This window comes from Calliopsis andreniformis, chromosome 9 (genome assembly GCF_051401765.1).
Source record: "Calliopsis andreniformis isolate RMS-2024a chromosome 9, iyCalAndr_principal, whole genome shotgun sequence".
NCBI classification, from domain to species: domain Eukaryota; kingdom Metazoa; phylum Arthropoda; class Insecta; order Hymenoptera; family Andrenidae; genus Calliopsis; species Calliopsis andreniformis.
Window position 1 is genome coordinate 21,704,615 of NC_135070.1, and position 20,149 is coordinate 21,724,763.

Genomic DNA, 20,149 nt, shown 5'->3' on the forward strand with positions numbered 1-20,149 from the left:
TTATAACCGAACGCCAACTCTACTCAAGTTTACTCGAAGAAACTTGGAACTTTAGCAAACGGTTTCTAACTACTTGAACGAGAAATTCTAGTCATGTAATAGTTTCAAAGGTGAAATTCAGTGGGAAAGAAGTTCTAGACTTATTCCTAAAGTATTTTAATTTTCGATTCGATCGTATGGTTTTTAATTCATAAACAGCAGACTGATATTAATATTTCGAAAAACGTGAAATTCCTTTCCTCGGTGTTTTCTTAAAGTTCAACTTCGTCGTAAGGTTTGAAAAACGATGTCACCAAATCGCTGAGTCATACGATCGTCAGAAAATCAACGTTTTTTTCAATTTCGGACTTTATTAGAAATCTCAATTTCGTTCGTATTCGTTCACGAAGAATTTCCGAAGAATACTCTTGTAGGAGATTTTTGAGTAAGTAATACATACCTCTGTTTCGAGCTGACGACGTATCGATCTCGAACCAATTACAAACAGAATACACGATTTAATGTTCACGAGTCCATCTAGTCTGGAATAAAAAGAACGAGTAAAAGGGTGTGGTATGAGTCGGTAAAGCGTACCGGAAATTAAGGCGCATCAAAACGAGCAACAAGTAAAGCAGCTCCTCCCCTCGAAACGATGCCGACAACGTTGCTACTCTTCTCGTCGCATGCTTTATTCCGAGACAATCGAGTCGAGTCGTTTAAGCGCTCGCGCCGCATGCCACAGAGAAAATTGCGAAATGGGCCGCGGCAGCCGCGGCAGCCGCGTCGCATCGCGTCGCGTCGCCTCGCGTCGACCGGTCGGTCACCCGGTTCCTCCAGTGCAATTCGAAACGTTCTGGACGACTCCTAATTAGACCGGCTCATCCGTCTGTTTCCGAGATATCCTTGCGGAAATTTTCATTTCTCGTCGCCAGTACGACACGGAGAAACACGATGCGGAGAGGAGCGCGGAGAGGAGCGCGGAGAGGAGCGCGGAGAGGAGCGCGGAGAAGCACCCGAAGGAGAACGCAGAAAGAGACGAGAAAGAGCAGTGAATCATTCCATGAGCATAAATTAGCGCCCCGTCGCAACGCCGGTTAATTAATTAAGGTAAATTGTCCTAAGCGTAAGTAACTGCTGGCGCTTGGCTCACTTCTCTCGCTCCACTCCTTCTCACTCATCCTTTTCCCGATAACCAGAACTCGCTTCGAAGACTGCCTGCAAGATGAATTTTCGGAAGACCGACTCCTCTATTGCGGTTTCTTTCTATCGCGTCACACTCCCTCTCCTTAAACAAAACAAAACCGAAGTAAATCTTTTCATCTATGGGTGATTGTAACGAGAAAAAAAACAAATGTTTCAGATAGCGAAGATGGAAACTCAGAATGTTCAGAACCTACCTACGTACCTACCTATAAATTTCGGTCTGTACATTTTATAAATAAACAGGGGTGTCGCGACGCGTAACAATTAATGTCGTCAAACTATGACTCTCTATTTATTCTGTTAATTCGTGTAACAAGATTCACTAATTTTCTTTAGACAAGAACGGACAGAGAGAAAGCCAAGAATAACAAGGAAAAACGGAATTGAAGTGCACCGCTCTTGCGGTGCAGCGCTGTGCGGGCTTCCGATGCAAAGCATGCGTGCATGCGTTAGTGGCCCGTTATCCGCGAGTGGCTTTTCTTACGCTACTTTACTTCCCTTTGCAAGCTACACACGCGCAACACGAATTTTCTACATACGATGGAGGAGATATGGCGGAGAAATACCATTTTATTCGCGAGTAAAGCTTAAATAGCACCGCATTCAAGAACCTTAGAGGTTCAAGACCTGAAGTCGGACGTAGTCAGCAACGTTAATTACTTTCCTACCTGCGGTAATTTGATACTATGGCATTCTCACGTTTATTTCAAGAAACCGTTTTAACTTTTCTCGCAGCTTTAGTAATTATTATTGGAAATGTCGTCGGTTCACCACACTCTCGTATTCTCAGTTAAACAAGATTTAGTATATGCTTTTTCAAAACACAAATCATTAAATCTCCTTTATTACCTACAATATATGTAGATAGGTATATATTCAGAATATTTCCCTTATAATGCTTTTTGCAAAAGTTTTTGCACGTGTGTTTCAAATGCCCTCGAATGCCCTCAAGCAACGTATTTTTAATACAGAAAAGTTCTTCCGACCGACCGACAATTAAATATGTAGTAAAGCGAAAGTTTTCATCGAACTAATTTCCCTAAACTGACTAGGATAAGAGTTGGCGAACGTATCACATTATTTACGTATAAATAGTTCTCGCTGCGTCACGCTTAGAAGTGCAGTAAAAGAGCACCAGGTTTTTCTGCATTTTAAACGATGCAACCACCGTGTGACTCTAAAGAACTTTTCTCAGAAAATATTTCACTTGCAAATCAATTGATTTACATTTCTCCTATGAATTCGCTTTTCTGAAGAAAAAATTCTAACAAAGATGAAAGTATTATTTGAAATATGCACAATTCGCTTTCTTTGTACAAATTAACCTCGAATACTGCTTCAGTTTATTGTCAATCCTCTAAAATTCAAAACGACAAAGCCAGATCTAGTTAGTAAATACTATCGTAACTAGAACAAGCAAAAGTGGAATTTCGATCAGAAATCGAAATTGATCAAAATTGACGATGTACATTGAGAATCCTCAACAGAATGGTGTAAAACAGAATTACGTCCGCGTAATTGAATACGGTAACAAGAATTTACTTCTCCTTTAGAAAATCCTCGACGAAGGTGACTGTTAATTTTACATTACAAGGTAGCTGTTAACAAGACTTGGCACTTGTACCATTGCGCGTAATGTGCTTAATCGTCTTTGTACGGCTGATTCGCTTCGATGCGAATAATATTCGAAAATGGCTTATAGTGGTTAATCAGAACGAAGAAAGGAAGTAGAGAAAAGGGTAGGTGAGGATGAAATACAAACCAGAGAAAATCGTGGCAGGCAGCGAGGCACAGATGCCCAAATACACCAGCAACACTGTCCAACTGTGACGCGGCTTCTGGCAGAAGTCCAGCTTTTTCTCGCTCGGTAGGCCACCGATTCTTGGCCCCTTCATCGTGCTTCGTGCCGCATAGTTTCCGCTCCAACCACCTAAACGTGACGCTACACCCAGCTTCAGGGAATTTAGAAACGTTAATAATCTCTTCTCGAGAAGTTTGCGTTCTTTCTTCCTCCTTTCGATGATCTATTCATGCATAACGCAGGTTTCGCAGCGACCTTGATGCTATGAAACTTTTCAACTCTATTACACCACTTTGACACTATGGTATGCTCAGTATGGTATGCTCTTGATTCATCCTAAACACTCACTCGATGCACTTTTCGTTCACGAGCATCCACGTACATGGCCTATCCTTTTCATTCGCGAAACTCCATTTGGTTTGGTTTATTTACGGCAGGCGCTCAGGACAAAGTAGTTTGTTCTTCAGTAAACGATAGAAGATAAGCAAAGAGTCGGATAAGAAGAGGAGTTCCGATAGGTGTGTTAGCGCGTGACGTTTTTGCAGCAGCCAGCAGCCCTCGCTAAGTCAGTGGTACACGATAAGACCTCATTTACCTAAGGTTCTACTCGTTGGCAAAAGCTTCAGAATACAGTCCCGAGAACCTTGCACTTCTTTTGTTAAACTTCCTCTAGGGGAATAGTACACTGTTCTTCTCCAACGAATAGTTATTAACTGCATTTTTATCTCTTAACAACGTCTTGCCGTTGCGTTGGTAGCCACCATGGTACGTCGCGTCGCAATGTCACGAATAGTAGTGGAAGGATCTAACGAAAAGTAACTCTGAAAAATGAATGACGACTTAAGGATTCATTTCTTGTGCTGTATATTTTTCGTTGAACAACAGACGATAGCAGACGCAGCAGCAGTATCTATATATTAACATGAAATATGAATTTTAAGAAATCTGCACGGACAAATATATGAAATTATTTTGTCGCAAATACAGCATAGCTTCCTTGAATTTATTAAACGTGGAAGGACATTTGTCCCCTACCAAAAAGTATACTCGAGTTGAAACTGAATAAATGATTAACTTCGAGCATCTAACGTCGAGGCGAAAAGATTAAATTGCACAACAGAAATTCAATTTACCTTTGGGAGTTACAGTTTTTCCTGATGCTTTACGTTTTCCTTCTATATATTTCAGAAGGTCGTCATCCAAAAAATTACACCGTGACAGTTTGGACGTAAGCTAGACACTGTCTCGAGACATCGAGGGATCAATGTTTAAAACGCACCTTGAATTCCGTGCGTGGAGTTGCTTTGAAGAACAATGCTAATGCTGAGACAAGCGAGTCGGTCAATCATCTAGCCAACCCGTCGCAAATTATCTCTCTACGGTATTATTAATTAATAGGCTTGTTAAACAATGCAGCGTTGCAAAGGTTAAAACAGAGCTAGCCGATGCATATGTAACAATATTCTGAAATTCTTCTTTTTTTGTAAAAAGAGCAGGACGGTATTTGAAGGGTTAGACCAAAAACAGCGGACTATAATATAACTGAAATAAAGTAACGAACAATTAGAGCACGAAGAAGTAGAGAATTAGAGTGACGACAAAACTTGAACGCAACGTAGGGGGAGAGAATTGTAGTAGTTTCCCGTGGAAAATTTAGGGTCACGTTTGAAATGTTACAAGACCGTAGGTGGGGATGTTCAAAGACGTAGGAGGGAAGGGAATTACGCGTTGCACAGGTGCACAGTCAGAGCATAAAGCTGAAGAACACGTAAATCGGCTCGGTGTGTGTGAGACTTGGGAACGGCGTGGATGTCGTCCGGGCGTATTCTCGTGTGAATGTATGACTGGCAAACTACGACCTCCGTGGGAATAACGAAATTTTCAGGAGACGGCAAATTAAAATTCAAACGTTTGTACACTGCCAACGCTAGCCCCTTTTGCTCTCTTCAAGAACCGAGAAAAAATTCGAACGAGACTGATGCTTCTACGTACATTTCTACGTATCGCTCAATTTTAATACTCTCATCTATCTTCCCTTTTCGATTACCAACCTCTTTCCCCAACCTCTTTCCCCAACCTCTTTCTCCAACCTCTCAAAATTCCCGTGGTTTTGCAATCATACAAGTTTCTTTTTATTCAGAGCTGTATATCTTTTCGTTAAATACGTCGAATCTCGCACACTATTTATAGCGAATTCTACTCGACGCGACCACATACGCTTTGAATTAGCCGCCTTCACATCTTTCGGTTCTACTTTAAACATTTGCACAAGCAAAGCTACATATAGATAATTACTAAATTCAGTTAGGCCCTTGAAAATGAAAGAGACTGCAGAAGAGGACCGATGGAAGCAGAGCCATATTAAAGGATGCATATACATGTTAATAGCCAGTGGGAAAAACGTAACTCGGAATCGAAACATTACGAAATCTTTCAGATCATGACCCACGAAAAACTATTAGCAATTTTTCTTATATTATTTTAATAGAATAATCTCGTTTGAATCAATAAAATAGTAGTATAGTGGAAGAAAAGTCACGTCACATGTATAATTACAGAAATAAGACAAATGGAAAACACGTAGATGCGCAAGAAAAGGTGAGAGCACCGTGAATGTTATAACACTCTACGCGTCGTTTGTTGTTTTGAACTGAAAAAGAGAGATAGATAGAAAGACCGAAATTCTCATCCAAGCGTGCAAATTTCACTTTTACTCGCGGTCCCCAATTTTTGATCACGACAAAAACATGTTTGTTCAAAGGGTGACACACACTTCCAACATTGCTATTCTCTTGGCTCGCTTGTCCAGCCACCCCCTGAACCGGCTCGTCACCCTTCTGTACCACTCAATCCCTTCTCTCGCAGCTCTCGCAACTCTCGCACCCTCCTGCAATTGGTTTTTCGTGTTCGGAGCATTCCGCCGTCCTCCAAGTCCTAATTTCGCGTTTTTCATTTCGCGTCCCGTTCCTAGTTTCGTTGTCCCGTGGAAAATCGTCCCGTCATCCAACAGAACGGAACTACCTTTTCGACGATATCCGACGCATATCGCAGCCTTTCTTCTGCGACCAACGAAAAAGAGAAATGGAATTAAAACTTTCCACTGCTGGTGTCACCGTGGAACACTGACGCACAAGCGAAAAAGTGAAGAGGAAAGAGAATGGAAAAAATGAAAATTATTCCGAATTCTCTCATGTTTAAATCGCGTTTTACTTTCATTCGTACCTTTCACAATTTAAATCATTTCGAACAGTTGAATTCACAAAAAGCACATCACACTTATCGACCGATGATATCGAGAGATCAGCGTCACGCTATGACAGTACCGCGTTCGCGATGTCAGCGGATCGATTGAAGCGGGTGGATCGAAGAAAGATCGAAAGAAGCGTCTCGACGCGCGTGCCACTGGCACGAGTGTGTAAGACGTACTAAATCCTGGTGGCACGTCCACGACCAACCAGCCTCTCTAACAATAAACTTAGGTGAGAGACGAGAGACGAGCACGAGCCCGAGCCCGAGCACTCGCACGTTGATAGTCGAGGGAACGCGTGACACAGCGGCACTCGCGCGCGCAGCGTGCGTGCGTTACCACACTACGCACCCGGGACGAATCACTCGAGTTTCTGCACTCCGAGTATCCCCATAGGATCACGTCTGTGGGAGTGTCTGTCGAGACTGCTACTGTGTCGAAGAAGCCGTACGTCGATCATCCGACCCCGTTTATCCATCATTAAACGTTCCAGACTTACGCGTGTAACCAATCCTCTGCTGTTCAACCCACGCGTTGCTTTACTTATAGGCGATCACACAAAATTCTACCCACTGTGTTCGCTTACCTTATCACTTCTTACGATAAAACGATGCTTTAATGGGATATTGCAACGGACGAAGAAATTTTTAACGGCACATCTTTGATCAGAAGCAAAAAACAGACATACAAGCAGCGTGTATGAAAAACAAAGTTAAACGAAATTGTGCGACGCTCGTCGCGAAACGAGGTTCCCAAAGATAATACTGCTGACCAACTTTGAATGTTAAGGGCGACGATAGCACGTGAAGTTCACGTTCCACTAGCCTTGGAGCGTGTTTGCATTCCGCGCGGCCGATCTAGCCGCAAGCAGTCCCACTTAAATAAGTTTGTCGAGTTGTGCGCGATACGAAACGAGTTGCGCAAACCCTACAGATGTCTGACCGGGTAAGAGAGACCTGAAAAGGCAGAAAGAAAAGAAGAAGGAAGCGGCTGAACACGTGTACAAGTGTATGTGTGAACTTGAGGGATATGCGGTGTGCACGAGATATTATGCGGATCAAATATTCATGGTTATCGAAACACACGATCGGGTACGGCTTTATTTCTCAGGATGAATAGAAATGGTGCTACCCCCAGTGACCTGTGAGACACACAATTCTTTTCCCCAGGCGACAGACAAAAAAAAAGCACAACAAGCATATTGTCAGAGAATCGCTGCATTATCATGTATACCGCACACAGAGTAGTATCGATAATGTGTATTTATCACGATGGACGGTAACGTTTGTAACACAATTCAAAGATAAACTGGATGGTATAGAGAATACTTTGCAGATATTCTAAATTCTAACGAATAATATTATGTTAGACAAGGTGTTCGACGAGTGGTATCAGAAATTTTAAGGGGTGATTCTACATGCTAAAATAAAAATGAAGACAGACAAAATTTCGTTTCTGGCCTTGTTTCCGAGTTATTAATTATATTAAATGTCTAGATCAGGGACTTATTCTATTCCATTTCGGACATTTTCGTAAGAATTAATAACTTTAAAACTCTATTTACAATTCGTTAAAATTGTAACAGAAAACGATTTACGATTTCACAACTATTAATTATAGTCTCGCGTTCAAATTGCTGTGTATGTATAGTCCAATTGTTCAGCTTTAACTATGGCACAGTATTCGCGAACAAACGTTAAAGTTCTCTAAGAAATTTCCAAACAGCGTTTCCTCCCCCTCGGGTAATATTGGAAACAGTTGGATAGAACTGGTGAGGGAGTATGTAACTTTCGACGTGGAAAAACAACGGGCTCGTTCTAGTAGGCTACAACGCAGGAAGTTTCGTTGGTACGGTGACATTAACGAGAATCAGAGACTAGTAGAGGCACTATTTGCCACATATGTATACGTATGTAGGTATTCGAAGCGGCGCGGCGCGGCGCGGCGCGGCGCGGCGGCAACGCGTCGACCGTATGCAATAATTCGATCATTTCTTAATAAATTTTGTTTCATCTGTCTGTCGTGAAGAAAAATAAAGATTTCAAGATGCATAGTCTCACGACAAGTCGCACAATTTCTCACCTAACTTACACGTATCGTAAGCATCACAAAGATTGTATGAGATCGTTACTAAAAAATTGGTCAAATGATATGTTTTAACATTGCCTGCGATCCATTAGGTTGGCAAATTAAATTCAATTAATTTCGTCCAAGTTAGTTACGCGACCGAGGTAAAAATTGCGACCGTGCAGACCCTGTAATTAAGTCGACTGAATCCCGGAAATAATTGGCTGCATAATTGACCGACAGGCAGCCCGTGTAAATCATTACCTCGTGAGTTTGTCCGGACGAAAGATAAATAATGTTCGAGCTCGTTAATGCAATCTTTCGTAGCTATTGAACAAAAACAAAGAGACAATGAAATAATCGACGAATGACTAATTTCCTGTGTCACCGATGAAAATGCACATTATCCAGAATGAGCAACTTGTAGAAATATTTGTGAGAAACAGGAGGCAATTACTTTGAGCAATCCACTGCAAGATAAAATTAGTGTGTTTGTCGCTAGATAAGTGGGTGACACTTAAATCGAGAGAAAATATTTACGATCGATATAGCTAGATCGGCAAGTACATAAGAAGAAGAAGTTGGTTGAAAATCGGTGAATTAACGAAAGGGTAACGGGGTCGTGGACGTGGAGGCCAGGATACATAGTTGGTGCAAGGCAGTGATTATGGTACGCGTTAAACAGAAGCTGACTTAGAGAGGCTGACGCCGCTCGGTACCGTGGTAATCCTTTGATTACAGCGTGTTTCGAGAGTCGGCTGAATCACGAGGATGCGCGTAAGGTGATATTCCTGAATGGTAGGGCCGGAAGCCGAAACCGGGCTGCATAAAGGAGGATATACAGAGAACGGAGCGATGGTGGCGCGCTAGCACGTAACCGGCTAGCGGGCTGATATGCAGGATACGCGGGAACGAGCTAGCATAGCGCATCCGGTGTACCCGGGTAATGAAATACAGTAACATTATATCCGCGATATTCAACCGCGACGCGGCCGCGCGGTGTGTCGTTACACATAGTTCAACCTGCATGGATGGGCAAACGCACCTGTGTCTGTGCATCACTACGCTCAATGTATGTCCAAGGGTATCGAGTGGCGTCTGAATTAATCAGGGTTCGGAGAAGCCTTGAAACGATGACGGTTCCACGATCAAGCCGGAGGAAATTAAAAAAGCCCCTGGCTACTATCTGCTGCTCCGAGACCACCCACTGTCCTTAACCCCACTACTTTATCCAGACATACAACATTTATTTCCTTCGAAAGCTTACTGGAAATCATTTCTTCGAAGAAACGAAAGAAAAATACATAGCCATTCAAACAATATCTACTTGCACGCGAATGGTTGACCATACGGAAGCGCCATAAAGCTAATGATCCCTAAGTGATCCGTACCACGACGACATGATGACTGTTGTGTTAGGGAGGATGGGATTACAACCGAATAGAATGGAACGGGATGGAACATCCCATCATTATCCAATGATCTACGTCTCTTTAGAGATGCGTATACCACACCTCCTTGTGTGCAACAATCAGAAAGTCGCTATGTATTGTTGATCGGCTGTTTCACAGCAGAGTTGTAAACACCAAAAGGCACATCCTGTGAGAATAATCTCCCTAAATGTTCCACAGCATTAAACATACCGGTATGTTTGTCGTCTAAACTACAGAATATCACAAGATCGCGTCAGCTCTATATCTCGTGCATAGAATAATCATCTGTATCACGCTAAACAACATTTCTCTCGTGTACATCATCGAGAGTGTGATCCAATATGCTTTCTTTCCCCTTTCGCGAAAGACATATACGAATCGTACAAATAATAGAATGTTAATTACTAAAAGAGCAAACATTCGAAAAATATCTTTCAACGTTGACAATATTCCATAATCGTACGTGTAGGTATAATAACAAATCAGTAAAAGGAGAAAAATTATTCATGACACATTTACAATTTGCAATAAACAAGATACCTATTTATTAGTATTATTTATACCATATACCGAAAACAAGGTTTATTATCGATAAACCTATATTTCAGCAAATTACATAAATTAAACTGTAATCGAATATTGATGAACATCATAATGTTTATCATTGTTTGGTAAGGTAAAAGGTAAACGTAAAATAATACATTTACCGGACGCATTAATTCTACCAAATCGATCAACAAGAGAAAAGCAATTTGAATCGTTAAGTAATAGTCGCACCTTATTTATCGAATAGTTAAAAAAGAACATAACATTGTCGCCCCAATTACTTACACGACCGACACGAAACTAACGATTATACGAAAGTATAATCACTATATTATTTAATTAAATCAAAAAATAATACTCTAAAAATGTTAGAAACGAAGGGGAAGCAATTTAATACCTACATTCTATCTTGTTTATTATTGTCTCCTCTATCGTGTTCACAATGAGAATTTACTCATCTTAGAGTCTACTCTCTTCTTCGTACAAGAAAAGATATGTGCTGTGCATCATTTCGAAGCATTGCGCAGATCGTAAAAGACGAATATCTATTTTTCAGAGTGAGTTAAACTTCTGCCTAGCGTATGACAGGAAGAAGCAAAATGGATGAAAATGAAGATTTTCTACTGAAATTATGGTTCCTATACAATATGCATGTAAGATATATAGCATTATGTCTCGTTACTGTTCTCGTGAAATAGAATGATGGTACATTAGATTTTTAAAATGGCCTTCCCTCGTGAAAGAAAATGTAAAAAAAATGCATGAAAAATTAAATGACTTTGATCGAACAAAAAGCCTGTAGACTGAAGATTTTTTAATTTCCCGTGAATGGCGAAACAACCCTTCCCACTGTACCATAACAAACGAATAGGTGCACCTGTAAAAAGTTCTCATTAAAAGAATTGTAACGAGTTCCCGCGGAGCGAACACCTTATACAGAGACCGCCATTACACCTGTGCACAATTCCTAGTTCACCGCTCATCAGAGCACCAGGAAACTGTGTCGATAAAAACCATACTCTCTTAAACAGGAGAGATCGTGACGAACGTCTCCATTGGACACTATCGTAGTCATTGTGATCATTGACCCGATTTCGACTACTGTGTACTGATGGCTAAACAGCAGAGAAAAAAAGGAACAGTATCGAGAACGAAGCTTGTTGACACGATCGTCGGTAATAGTGAAAAATATTTTTTTCATTTGAACTACTGGAACAAATCGGGTCTTTTAGTGTAATTATAAGTTACACGTGTAGTCCTGCAGACAAAGAAGTGAAATGGGAGAAGAGGAGGAGGGCAGATAGATTCCATATACATACAAAGGAAATTTTGCGAATTGAGGCTATTGCCTCAAGTTGACGGCTCAGTAACGCCTTTCACGAACACTTGCACAGAAAGATTCGCCAAGGAGTATCCAACCCTTTATCGTTATTGCACGTTCTCCAGCATGTGGTGCGAGTATTGTAGAACGGTGAAAGGGGTTGACTAGTGAGTTTACCGTATGTTTCCTGCTCGTCCGTCATTTTTAGTGGTCGTCCCCCGTTTACCAAAATATTGAATTATATTTCACGTCATTATTAACAATCTTTGGATGTATTATTAAACTTTACGATCCCATATAACATAGAATGTTTACCGAACAAGATGGGCGGCAACGTACATTTCCCACGACCACCATTTCTACTTGAAATTCGAAATTATTTTTTAGATGAATCAGTGACTGCTTCGAAAATTTGTACAGCTGTTAGAACTGTTAAAACTAGTCTATTTAAGAGGGCGAAGTAAACGAAACAAATTCTAATCATGCACCAAGCAATTATACATAGAAACGTGTATGTATATGTATATATATATATATGTATATGTATTACGCGAACCGACTACGCTAATTGCATTGTTTCCCCAAACCACCGCGAATCCAACAACTAATTTATAACTTAGGAAGAGGTCGTAAAGGGAATCGTTACTAATGACATTGTAAAACCGATACAGGTATCGTGTGTTAACGTGCATTCTACCGTTTGAAATATGAACGAACGACTTCCGTTTCAGATAAAACACCCTGTCTTCCGGTTGAACAAAGAAAGTTACGCTTCCACGATCAAAATTATTTGCAATTGCCTCAGTAGATTTCATTCATAAAAAGATTGCTAAAACGAACTAGCGTAAAGTCGGACGAAAATATTTCAAAGATAAAAATGATAAAACAATACGCACTTTTTACTACTTTTATAATGCAACATCGAAAATAAAGTATGTGTAGATTTACAATACTTACTTATATGCTTATCGACATAACTTGTACACTTCTAGTGGTGAATCGTAAAACTGATAAAATTTTTGATCACCCGATTAAAAGTAGACACAGAAAAGGTTTCCACTGTTGCGGTGTAAGTTTCACCACAGAGTTTCGAAACCACAGAAACAGAATTACGAGATAGACAGGGAGATGCAAGAATCGATTAATGGATAAACTGCCAATGCGGTTTTACGGCAAGCAGCGAATATACTTTTTTTACGAAACAGGCACAAAGGTGGAAGAGTTTATTAAATACAAAATTAAAAATCGTTGAAAGATCACAAATGAAACTTTAACATTTTTACTATATCCATTAATACTTCTTCAATCTTAATGCACAACATTTTAAAATGTTAACTGTATCATTCTTCTTTTAGTCGGATAGTCATTATGTTTAAATGAATAAGATAAGCCTAATATACTTATACAAGTACTTTTAATCACGATACATACCTCATTTTAAACAGAACCCCTGATGGTTGGCTAACTTGAGAGTGAATCGTAGCAATACGAAATGTCAAATTAATTCCAATTGATTTAGACATTTTAGTGTTGTGGAACACAATAGAATTTCCAATAATTTCAATTTTAGTTATAAAAAGATGTTTTGCCTTTCAATTATAAATTGAATCGCGTAGCTTTACATGTCACGCATACGTAATACTGAAATACTCATGCTCGTTCCGTTCGAAATAACTAAAGGTGTATATAGATGAATTTGACAGTTATGCTTTTGGCGGGAAGTCCGTAACACGTGACAGTACCACATGTGCTTTTAACCTCAAATTATATTCAACGAATACATAACCTAACAAATTTTTAAAATGCTTGAAAACTATTTGTTAAACAACCATCGTGATGAGCTTGAAGATATTTTAAACAACACACATATCCATCATTTCTATTCAATCCACATAAAGTGAGTAATATCTAATGCCATTTATGACTGTATTTCGTTTCTAGAAGTAATCAATCATTTTACAGTTTTGTATCATTATTCGAAGCTAATTCCGATGTGGCACAGAAAATTTTACGCCAACCTCGATATTATTTGCCACTATGTAATGCAGCAGCAATAAAAGTGCAGGAACAAATAGCAAAGCCAGATCAAGTTGTGAAAAAAAAAGTAATTATAATGATGTTTGGTTTATGTTTCCACTTTGTATTTTGAATGTTGTTAGTGTATCATAATCTAAACATTTTGAGTAGATTCGTATAAGGGTAACTGCTGTACCAATTGCTATGGAACAAGGTCAAATAGGTCATCTAATTTCAACAAGTGGTATTGTAGTGAGAATATCACAACCTACTGTATTAAAGTTGTTTCAAAGATATAATTGTAAGAAATGCAAACATGTTACTATTGTTAAAGTAAGTTGAATATATTATATACAACTAACAATCCAATGTTAGTCAATAGTCAATATATTACTTGCACTATAGTATGAGTGGGAAATTCAAGCATTTGCTGAGACTACAGAGTGTGAAGCATGTCATGCAACAAACATAATAGAACTTACACAGTTTGATTTAGAAGATTCCTCAGATAGTCAAGACATAAGGATACAAGTATTTTATCAAGTTTATACAACATATTATTAGTAGCCTTTGTTTTATTAATTCAACACATTTTTAATTAGGAGAGAGATCGAATGCATACAAATAAATCTTTTGCAGAAGATCTACAGATTATTTTATTGGATGATTTAGTTGACAAATGTAGGCCAGGAGATTATGTTGAAATCAGGTGAATACTTGTTTTACTTACTTTTAGAAAGTGTAATCCTCTAATTTGAACATTACATCTTATGTTTATAGCGGTATAATTATAAGGGTATGGGAACCATTAGAGGTTGGCGAACGTTCAGAAGCAACAACCATGATGATAGCAAATAGCATTTCAGTCAGACGTAAAATGTGTGATTTATTTTCCACTCAAGAAACAAGAGATATTTTCAAGAATTATTGGACACGGTACAGCAACAACCCTTTACTTGGCAGAGATAACATCATAGCATCGATTTGTCCTCAGGTAACAAGATAAATCAAACATACTACCCTTAAGAAAAGTACAAATACAAGATAATATTTATTCTAATTGTTTATAGCTGTATGGAATGTACACTGCGAAGTTAGCACTAGCTATTGTTTTAGCTGGTGGTGTAGCAAAAGAGAATGAAGGTGGTAATTATCTAATTCTAAATAATGTATTACATTATCCTTTTTATTATCATTTTCATGTGAAATAGTCTGTATTAAAAAAAAAAAAAAATAAAGGTACGCGTGTGCGAGGTGAACCTCATCTTCTGTTAATTGGTGACCCTGGGACTGGTAAGTCCCAACTGTTGCATACAGCGTCGCGTTTGGCTGTAAGATCGGTTCTTACAACCGGTGTTGGATCAACCACAGCGGGACTTACAGCAACTGCTGTTAGAGTTAGTTGTTTTTATATACATTTTCGTTTTAATAAATACTACTCACATTATTTTAACTTGTTTTACACCTGTACAGGATGTAGATGGTTGGCATTTGGAAGCTGGTGCTTTGGTATTAGCTGATGGTGGAATTTGTTGCGTAGATGAATTTACAACAATGAGTGCGCAAGATCGGACTTCTATACACGAAGCCATGGAACAACAAACAATATCAATAGCCAAAGCTGGTTTAGTTAGTACGCTGAACTCTAGATGTACAGTCATTGCAGCCATTAATCCAAGTGGCGGCGAATTTGACGAAGAAGAAGAATGGGAGACTAATTTAGGAGATCCCCTTTTGTCACGATTCGATTTAATATTACTTTTAAAAGATAATAAAAACCCAGAGTGGGATAAACTTATGTCGGATCATATTTTAAAAGCTGCCTATGAGTATGAAGACAACGCATCTCAAAGGTAATAAATATATAACTATGTTTTCTTTACGATTTCTATTTGACACTTTAAATAACATTTATTTTTACAGCGAGTCAACGAGCCATACTGAGCTCCTGAAAGCGGAGGGTTTATGGAAGACAGATACATTGCGAGAATATTTTGCGCACATACATTCCTTGGAACCTCAATTAACAAAAGAAGCAGAGCTGATTCTTAGAAAAGTTTATATGTATCATAGATCTGATTCGAATAGAAGGGAAGAAAGAACAACAGTTCGACTTCTTGACAGTCTCATTAGGTAGTAAGAGAGTAATGATCCCAATAAGTAATGTAATGAAACTTAAAACATTTCTTCTTTCGATCAGATTAGCTGAAGGTCATGCTAGACTGATGTACAGATCTAAAATTGAAGTCATGGATGCTATATTCGTGGCTAAACTAGTTGGAACAGGAACTACATCCGAAGTCGACCTCGGTTGTCCATTTCCAACAAATCCGCTTGCAACGTACAAATCTGACGGTACATATTATACTGGTTTAAGTCTCCTACTTAATTAGAAACTGATCAGTGTTTTTTAATTAGCAAACATTCCTTAATTTTAGGTAAAAATTTATTAAAGACTATGAATCTTCAACAACTAGAAAATTTGCTGTAAATACTTTTACTAACCCATTAAAAACCATCAATATAAACACTGATCGATCGATTATAATCGATCAGTGTAGAAAAACGATCTATTATGAGCAAACTAAATCTTTTATTTGTCACTTCTTTTTACTGCTTACATAAGTACAAATATACCAGCGCATTTATAAAATTTAAATAACCCTTTTTTTTAATACAAAACAAATTATTCTATTGTTTATTACTATGTGATGAATATGTGTGATAATCACCGTAATTAATTTAAAAATTGTCTCATGTGTAAAAATATATTTAAGGGGCATAAATTTTTCATTAAAGCTTCAATAAGTTACAAGGTTTTCAATCTTTTTACAACGTTTCAACCTTTACTTGATATAAATTTTCCAATTCATTGAGACGGTTTAGTTACACCCAATAAAGTAACAGCAACAATATAACCGAATGTTTGTAGTCTATAAATAATTTATCAGTAATTAATAAATAACAAAACATGCGTAAAAATCGATTTTCAAAATATTCCTTATATGTATATGTATAGACGTATGTATATATATACCTTAAACTTCACAAAGTGATATAATATTTTAAAAATCTAAATAACAAGTACTTAATAAAGAAGGCCGTATATTACACACTTTAAGGAATGTATAGGGCATTATGAGGTGGATGAAATACGTTTAATTAACGCTTATCAACCAACAATTGAAATTAAACTTTATGCTCAGGAATATAACATTTAAGTTATTTTGATTTTTAACAAATAGAGTATTTCCTATTAGTAAATCGCGTATGATGAAAATATCATGAAAACGAAAGAAGCAATAATATAAGAATTAGTGATATGATTATTATTAGCTCACTTCTACTACAATCATAAATTATTTCACGACTCCCATTAATCGGTACAAACAAAAGACGACATACACATTGTATATTAGATAATACACACATTGTGTATCAATGATATTAAAATACTGGTATAAAACAAATACATATTAATTTTTAAGTATTTGTTAAAAGTATCTGTTAATATTCATGGATTCGTCAAAGAATTCTTTTAAAGAAGCATGCACGATTGAATTATAAACACAAAATATATCTCTAATATAGATACTGTAGCTTCTGAATGTAAGAATAGATTTTTCGTCTAGCATTATAATCGTATGTAACAATCGTTACGCACCAAAACTAAGAAAATTTATCGATTTCTTACTGACCAATAAAAGATCAGAATACCTGAAAAATCAATCCTGCAGAGTTGCTTAATAACGTGGTTGATTGGTAGCATTAGCCATTTGTGCACGGACAGCAGTAGCAGCTACGTTACTTGCTGCATCTTGCACATGTTCGTTGCGCAAGAACGTTGTAGCAAATTCCCGTTGCGCCTTCGAAACGCTCGCATCGGACGAACGGTAAATGCGGTGAATCTATTGAAAATATTTTTATCAATACTTTGTTTTCCATTAAAAAACAAATAGGAATCTAAGAGTTGATATGGTACTTTGGTCAATAATAGAAGATCACCACACGCTGCAAGAATAAAACCAAGGGCAATGATGAGTAATAAGAGGCCAGAAAATATTCCTGCAGCCGTTGAATTGAACATTGTAATAGCCATTATTATACCGCTACAATTAATAAAAAATAAGATAACGTTTGCATAGAATTATGAATGTAAATCTGCATTTAGTTGTTACAATTTTACCAAGTTCCGGAGCCGGGAATGCCTATAGCTTGAATTGCAGTCACAATTAATTGAAAGAAAAAGACAAAGAAAAACACCATAAAATTGAATGAGCTATCATTTCTGAAAAATAAATATAAATAATTAATGGAGTTGCTGAAATATGAATATGTAATTAAATACATTACATACTTAAACGCTCTATATGCTGGTCTAAACCAGCACAAAAACGAAAATGGTGTAAATAGTATAAGGTACAGAATTCCAAGACCAAATGTAGAAAATGATCCATCTTGCAATATTAGGATGAATCCACCAATAACATTCATAACCAAAACACATCCATGGACTGCAATGTAGCAAAACATACTTCTTTTTAATTCAGGGAAATAATAGCTAAATCACTATTAATTTCATGATGTTGAACTTACATATCCACAAACGATATAATTGTTTTACTATTTTTTGGAAGTCTGTGTGAATTTCCACTTCGATGTCCTGATAAAAGCATGGTTGGAAACAACACTTAGCAGGTAAAGGTGGCCAGTTGTTTCGCCTTACTTTAATATTAAGATTAATCAATTAGTATATGGTTATTAAATGGATAACAATTAAATGTTTAATCTCTGTTAATTAAACTTACGATAATAGGATGTATTTTGCATATCTTCCTCTGTTCTTGGTTTCCATTCTGCTTCTGATCTTGGCTAAAATGTAGCAATTTTTCAAACAGGATATTATAGAATGCAAAGAATCACAGTAAAATATATTTAAACAAAAAGTTTTCTGAGTACATTGACATCCGAAGAAGGAGATAAAGTGCTTCCAAGTGTTGCATTTACTGTTTGTTGTGGGGTACGAGCATATGAAGGAGGTGGGGCTTCTTGATTCGAAGGCTGAAGAGTTGCTGGTTGCTGTGTTGCTCCTAGTCCCCCATAGATTGGAGGATTTGACGCACCTCGAACTTGTGCTGTTCCTTGTGAACCTTGTTCAGCGAAAGGATTATAGTCTTCCAAACCTCTAGTAGCTGCTGTAGAAGTGGTTACAGCTCTTCTGATTGCAGGATCCTAATTACATTAAGTATTTCATTCATTATACATTAATACTATATATGTGTAAATGAATTCTATAAGGTTTTTCAATAAGTGTGATAAAATTATGAGTTGATGATTTATGTGTCATAATCATCAAAAATTAGATTTGTCATGTTCACTCCATCAAACATAATCGTAATAGTCATCTAAACGATAGAATGTCATTGAATGTACTTCAAAATAAAACAATGAACACTAGAGTATCTTTTGTAGTTTTCAATTTATTTCAATTGAAAGTTTCGTCGCTCTTGTTGGAAAACCCTTTACATATAGATGGAATAGTTATTCGAAAAATGTCCTTACCAGATACAAGTTTGTGAGACTACAAATTTAGAAAGACCATTTTTTGTTTAAATAATATTTGATACAATGAAAAAGATAACATTTTTTACGTCATACTCTTAAGATTTTCTTAGTATAGATAAAGACAAGAATTTACAAATAGTACGAATTGATACTCGCTGAAATACAACAAACGTGTCTATATATAATCTTTAAAAGGAGCAACAGTTCAATCTTGAGCGTTTATTTTCTATTTAACACTTTTGTGCTCAATACTGAACGAAACAGTGACTGTCTTGTTCTATAGCCTCTTTTAAAATGCTCACCGAAAACGGATCGTTGATATTTGGCTCCCCGAAGGGATTCTCGTCGAAGCCAGACATTTTACTCGTCGTTCCACCAGTCGCCCTTCAATGTACCGTTGAGAAATAATGGAACTTTAATACACTGAAAATATAATCTTATCTAAACTTGTCTATACTTGACGATCCATTGCGCTGCGGTTTCTCACGGTATCGCCGGCTGAATAGCACTCCAACTTACCGTCCGTAAAACAACTGCTACCACGTCTATCATTCACTAAAAACAGAAGCTGATTTAAGGCAATTTCACAGGACTACTATTGGCTAATTTACTGTTAATTAAAATTTATAAAATAGATGTTAAAACTTTGTGTAGGTTTCTTCGTTAGAGAATTCTTCATAAAATAAACTTTTTACTCAAAATTTGTCCGCAGAAGCGATGTCTGTAGATCGCTGAAATGTGTTCGTAGTAAAGGGGTTCACGATTCACATCACGACTGCTTACATATCGAACACACTACCGAATGATCACAGCTCAGTGGATCTACGGATATTCGGATCCTATACAGAAAGGGGGGTGGGCGTAATGAAACCGAAATGTGATAGAGGTACGCTCCCCTTACCCTCTTTCAATTCCCCCCCCCCCCCCCCCCCCCCCCCCCCCCCCCTCTCATAAGGATCCTAATATCCACT

At 37.8% G+C, this 20,149-nt stretch overlaps 3 protein-coding genes and 1 long non-coding RNA gene across 6 annotated transcripts in view; 1 reads left to right on the forward strand and 3 right to left on the reverse strand.

Annotated features, from left to right (window-relative positions):
* LOC143182783 (zwei Ig domain protein zig-8) overlaps positions 1-3,641 on the reverse strand; it is a 48,714-nt gene extending 45,073 nt beyond the window's left edge. The window contains exons 1-2 of one of the 2 annotated variants that reach the window (XM_076384004.1): positions 3,332-3,374; positions 2,945-3,238 (exon numbers count right to left, since the gene is read on the reverse strand). In XM_076384004.1, the coding sequence (XP_076240119.1) occupies positions 2,945-3,077 (133 nt within the window). In that variant the 5' untranslated portion in view covers positions 3,078-3,238; positions 3,332-3,374. Of the gene's footprint in view, positions 1-2,944 lie in introns of both variants that reach the window. The other variant, XM_076384005.1, reaches the window with a different exon arrangement.
* Positions 3,642-3,688: 47 nt separating this feature from the next.
* On the reverse strand, positions 3,689-6,433 carry LOC143182786 (uncharacterized). The gene is made up of 3 exons (XR_013002517.1): positions 6,206-6,433; positions 5,757-6,042; positions 3,689-3,804 (listed from the first exon to the last, which is right to left on the reverse strand). It is a non-coding gene; the product is annotated as an uncharacterized LOC143182786 (long non-coding RNA).
* A 6,966-nt stretch (positions 6,434-13,399) lies between these two features.
* Positions 13,400-16,189, forward strand: LOC143182787 (DNA helicase MCM9). The gene is made up of 12 exons (XM_076384008.1): positions 13,400-13,494; positions 13,560-13,701; positions 13,785-13,946; positions 14,019-14,144; positions 14,216-14,322; positions 14,394-14,607; positions 14,684-14,759; positions 14,853-15,010; positions 15,087-15,466; positions 15,537-15,746; positions 15,814-15,968; positions 16,052-16,189. Exons 1-12 carry the CDS (start codon positions 13,400-13,402, stop codon positions 16,102-16,104), a joined length of 1,878 nt encoding a protein of 625 aa, XP_076240123.1. The 3' UTR covers positions 16,105-16,189.
* On the reverse strand, positions 16,187-19,713 carry Scamp (secretory carrier membrane protein). 2 transcript variants are annotated; one of them, XM_076384002.1, is made up of 9 exons: positions 19,698-19,713; positions 19,481-19,601; positions 18,573-18,845; positions 18,422-18,485; positions 18,210-18,338; positions 17,971-18,127; positions 17,800-17,901; positions 17,596-17,722; positions 16,187-17,521 (listed from the first exon to the last, which is right to left on the reverse strand). In XM_076384002.1, exons 2-9 carry the CDS (start codon positions 19,535-19,537, stop codon positions 17,357-17,359), a joined length of 1,074 nt encoding a protein of 357 aa, XP_076240117.1. In that variant the 5' UTR covers positions 19,538-19,601; positions 19,698-19,713; the 3' UTR covers positions 16,187-17,356. The 2 variants fall into 2 exon arrangements, with proteins under 2 accessions (XP_076240117.1, XP_076240118.1); XM_076384003.1 differs by lacking the exon at positions 19,698-19,713 and adding an exon at positions 19,636-19,659 and having other exon boundaries at positions 19,481-19,562.
* Between the last annotated feature and the right edge of the window lie 436 nt (positions 19,714-20,149).

Bases quoted from the DNA above. Each gene is read 5' to 3' on its own strand.
- Scamp (XM_076384002.1), bottom strand. From the start codon at position 19,537: ATGTCTGGCTTCGACGAGAATCCCTTCGGGGAGCCAAATATCAACGAT. The intron at 18,846-19,480 runs GTGAGCATTTTA...TAATGTAATTAG, and splicing joins ATATCAACGATCCGTTTTCG to GATCCTGCAATCAGAAGAGC. The intron at 17,902-17,970 runs GTATGTAATGTA...TTTATTTTTCAG, and splicing joins CCAGCATATAGAGCGTTTAA to AAATGATAGCTCATTCAATT.
- LOC143182787 (XM_076384008.1), top strand. From the start codon at position 13,400: ATGCTTGAAAACTATTTGTTAAACAACCATCGTGATGAGCTTGAAGAT. The intron at 13,947-14,018 runs GTAAGTTGAATA...CTTGCACTATAG, and splicing joins AACATGTTACTATTGTTAAA to TATGAGTGGGAAATTCAAGC. The intron at 15,467-15,536 runs GTAATAAATATA...TTATTTTTACAG, and splicing joins GAAGACAACGCATCTCAAAG to CGAGTCAACGAGCCATACTG.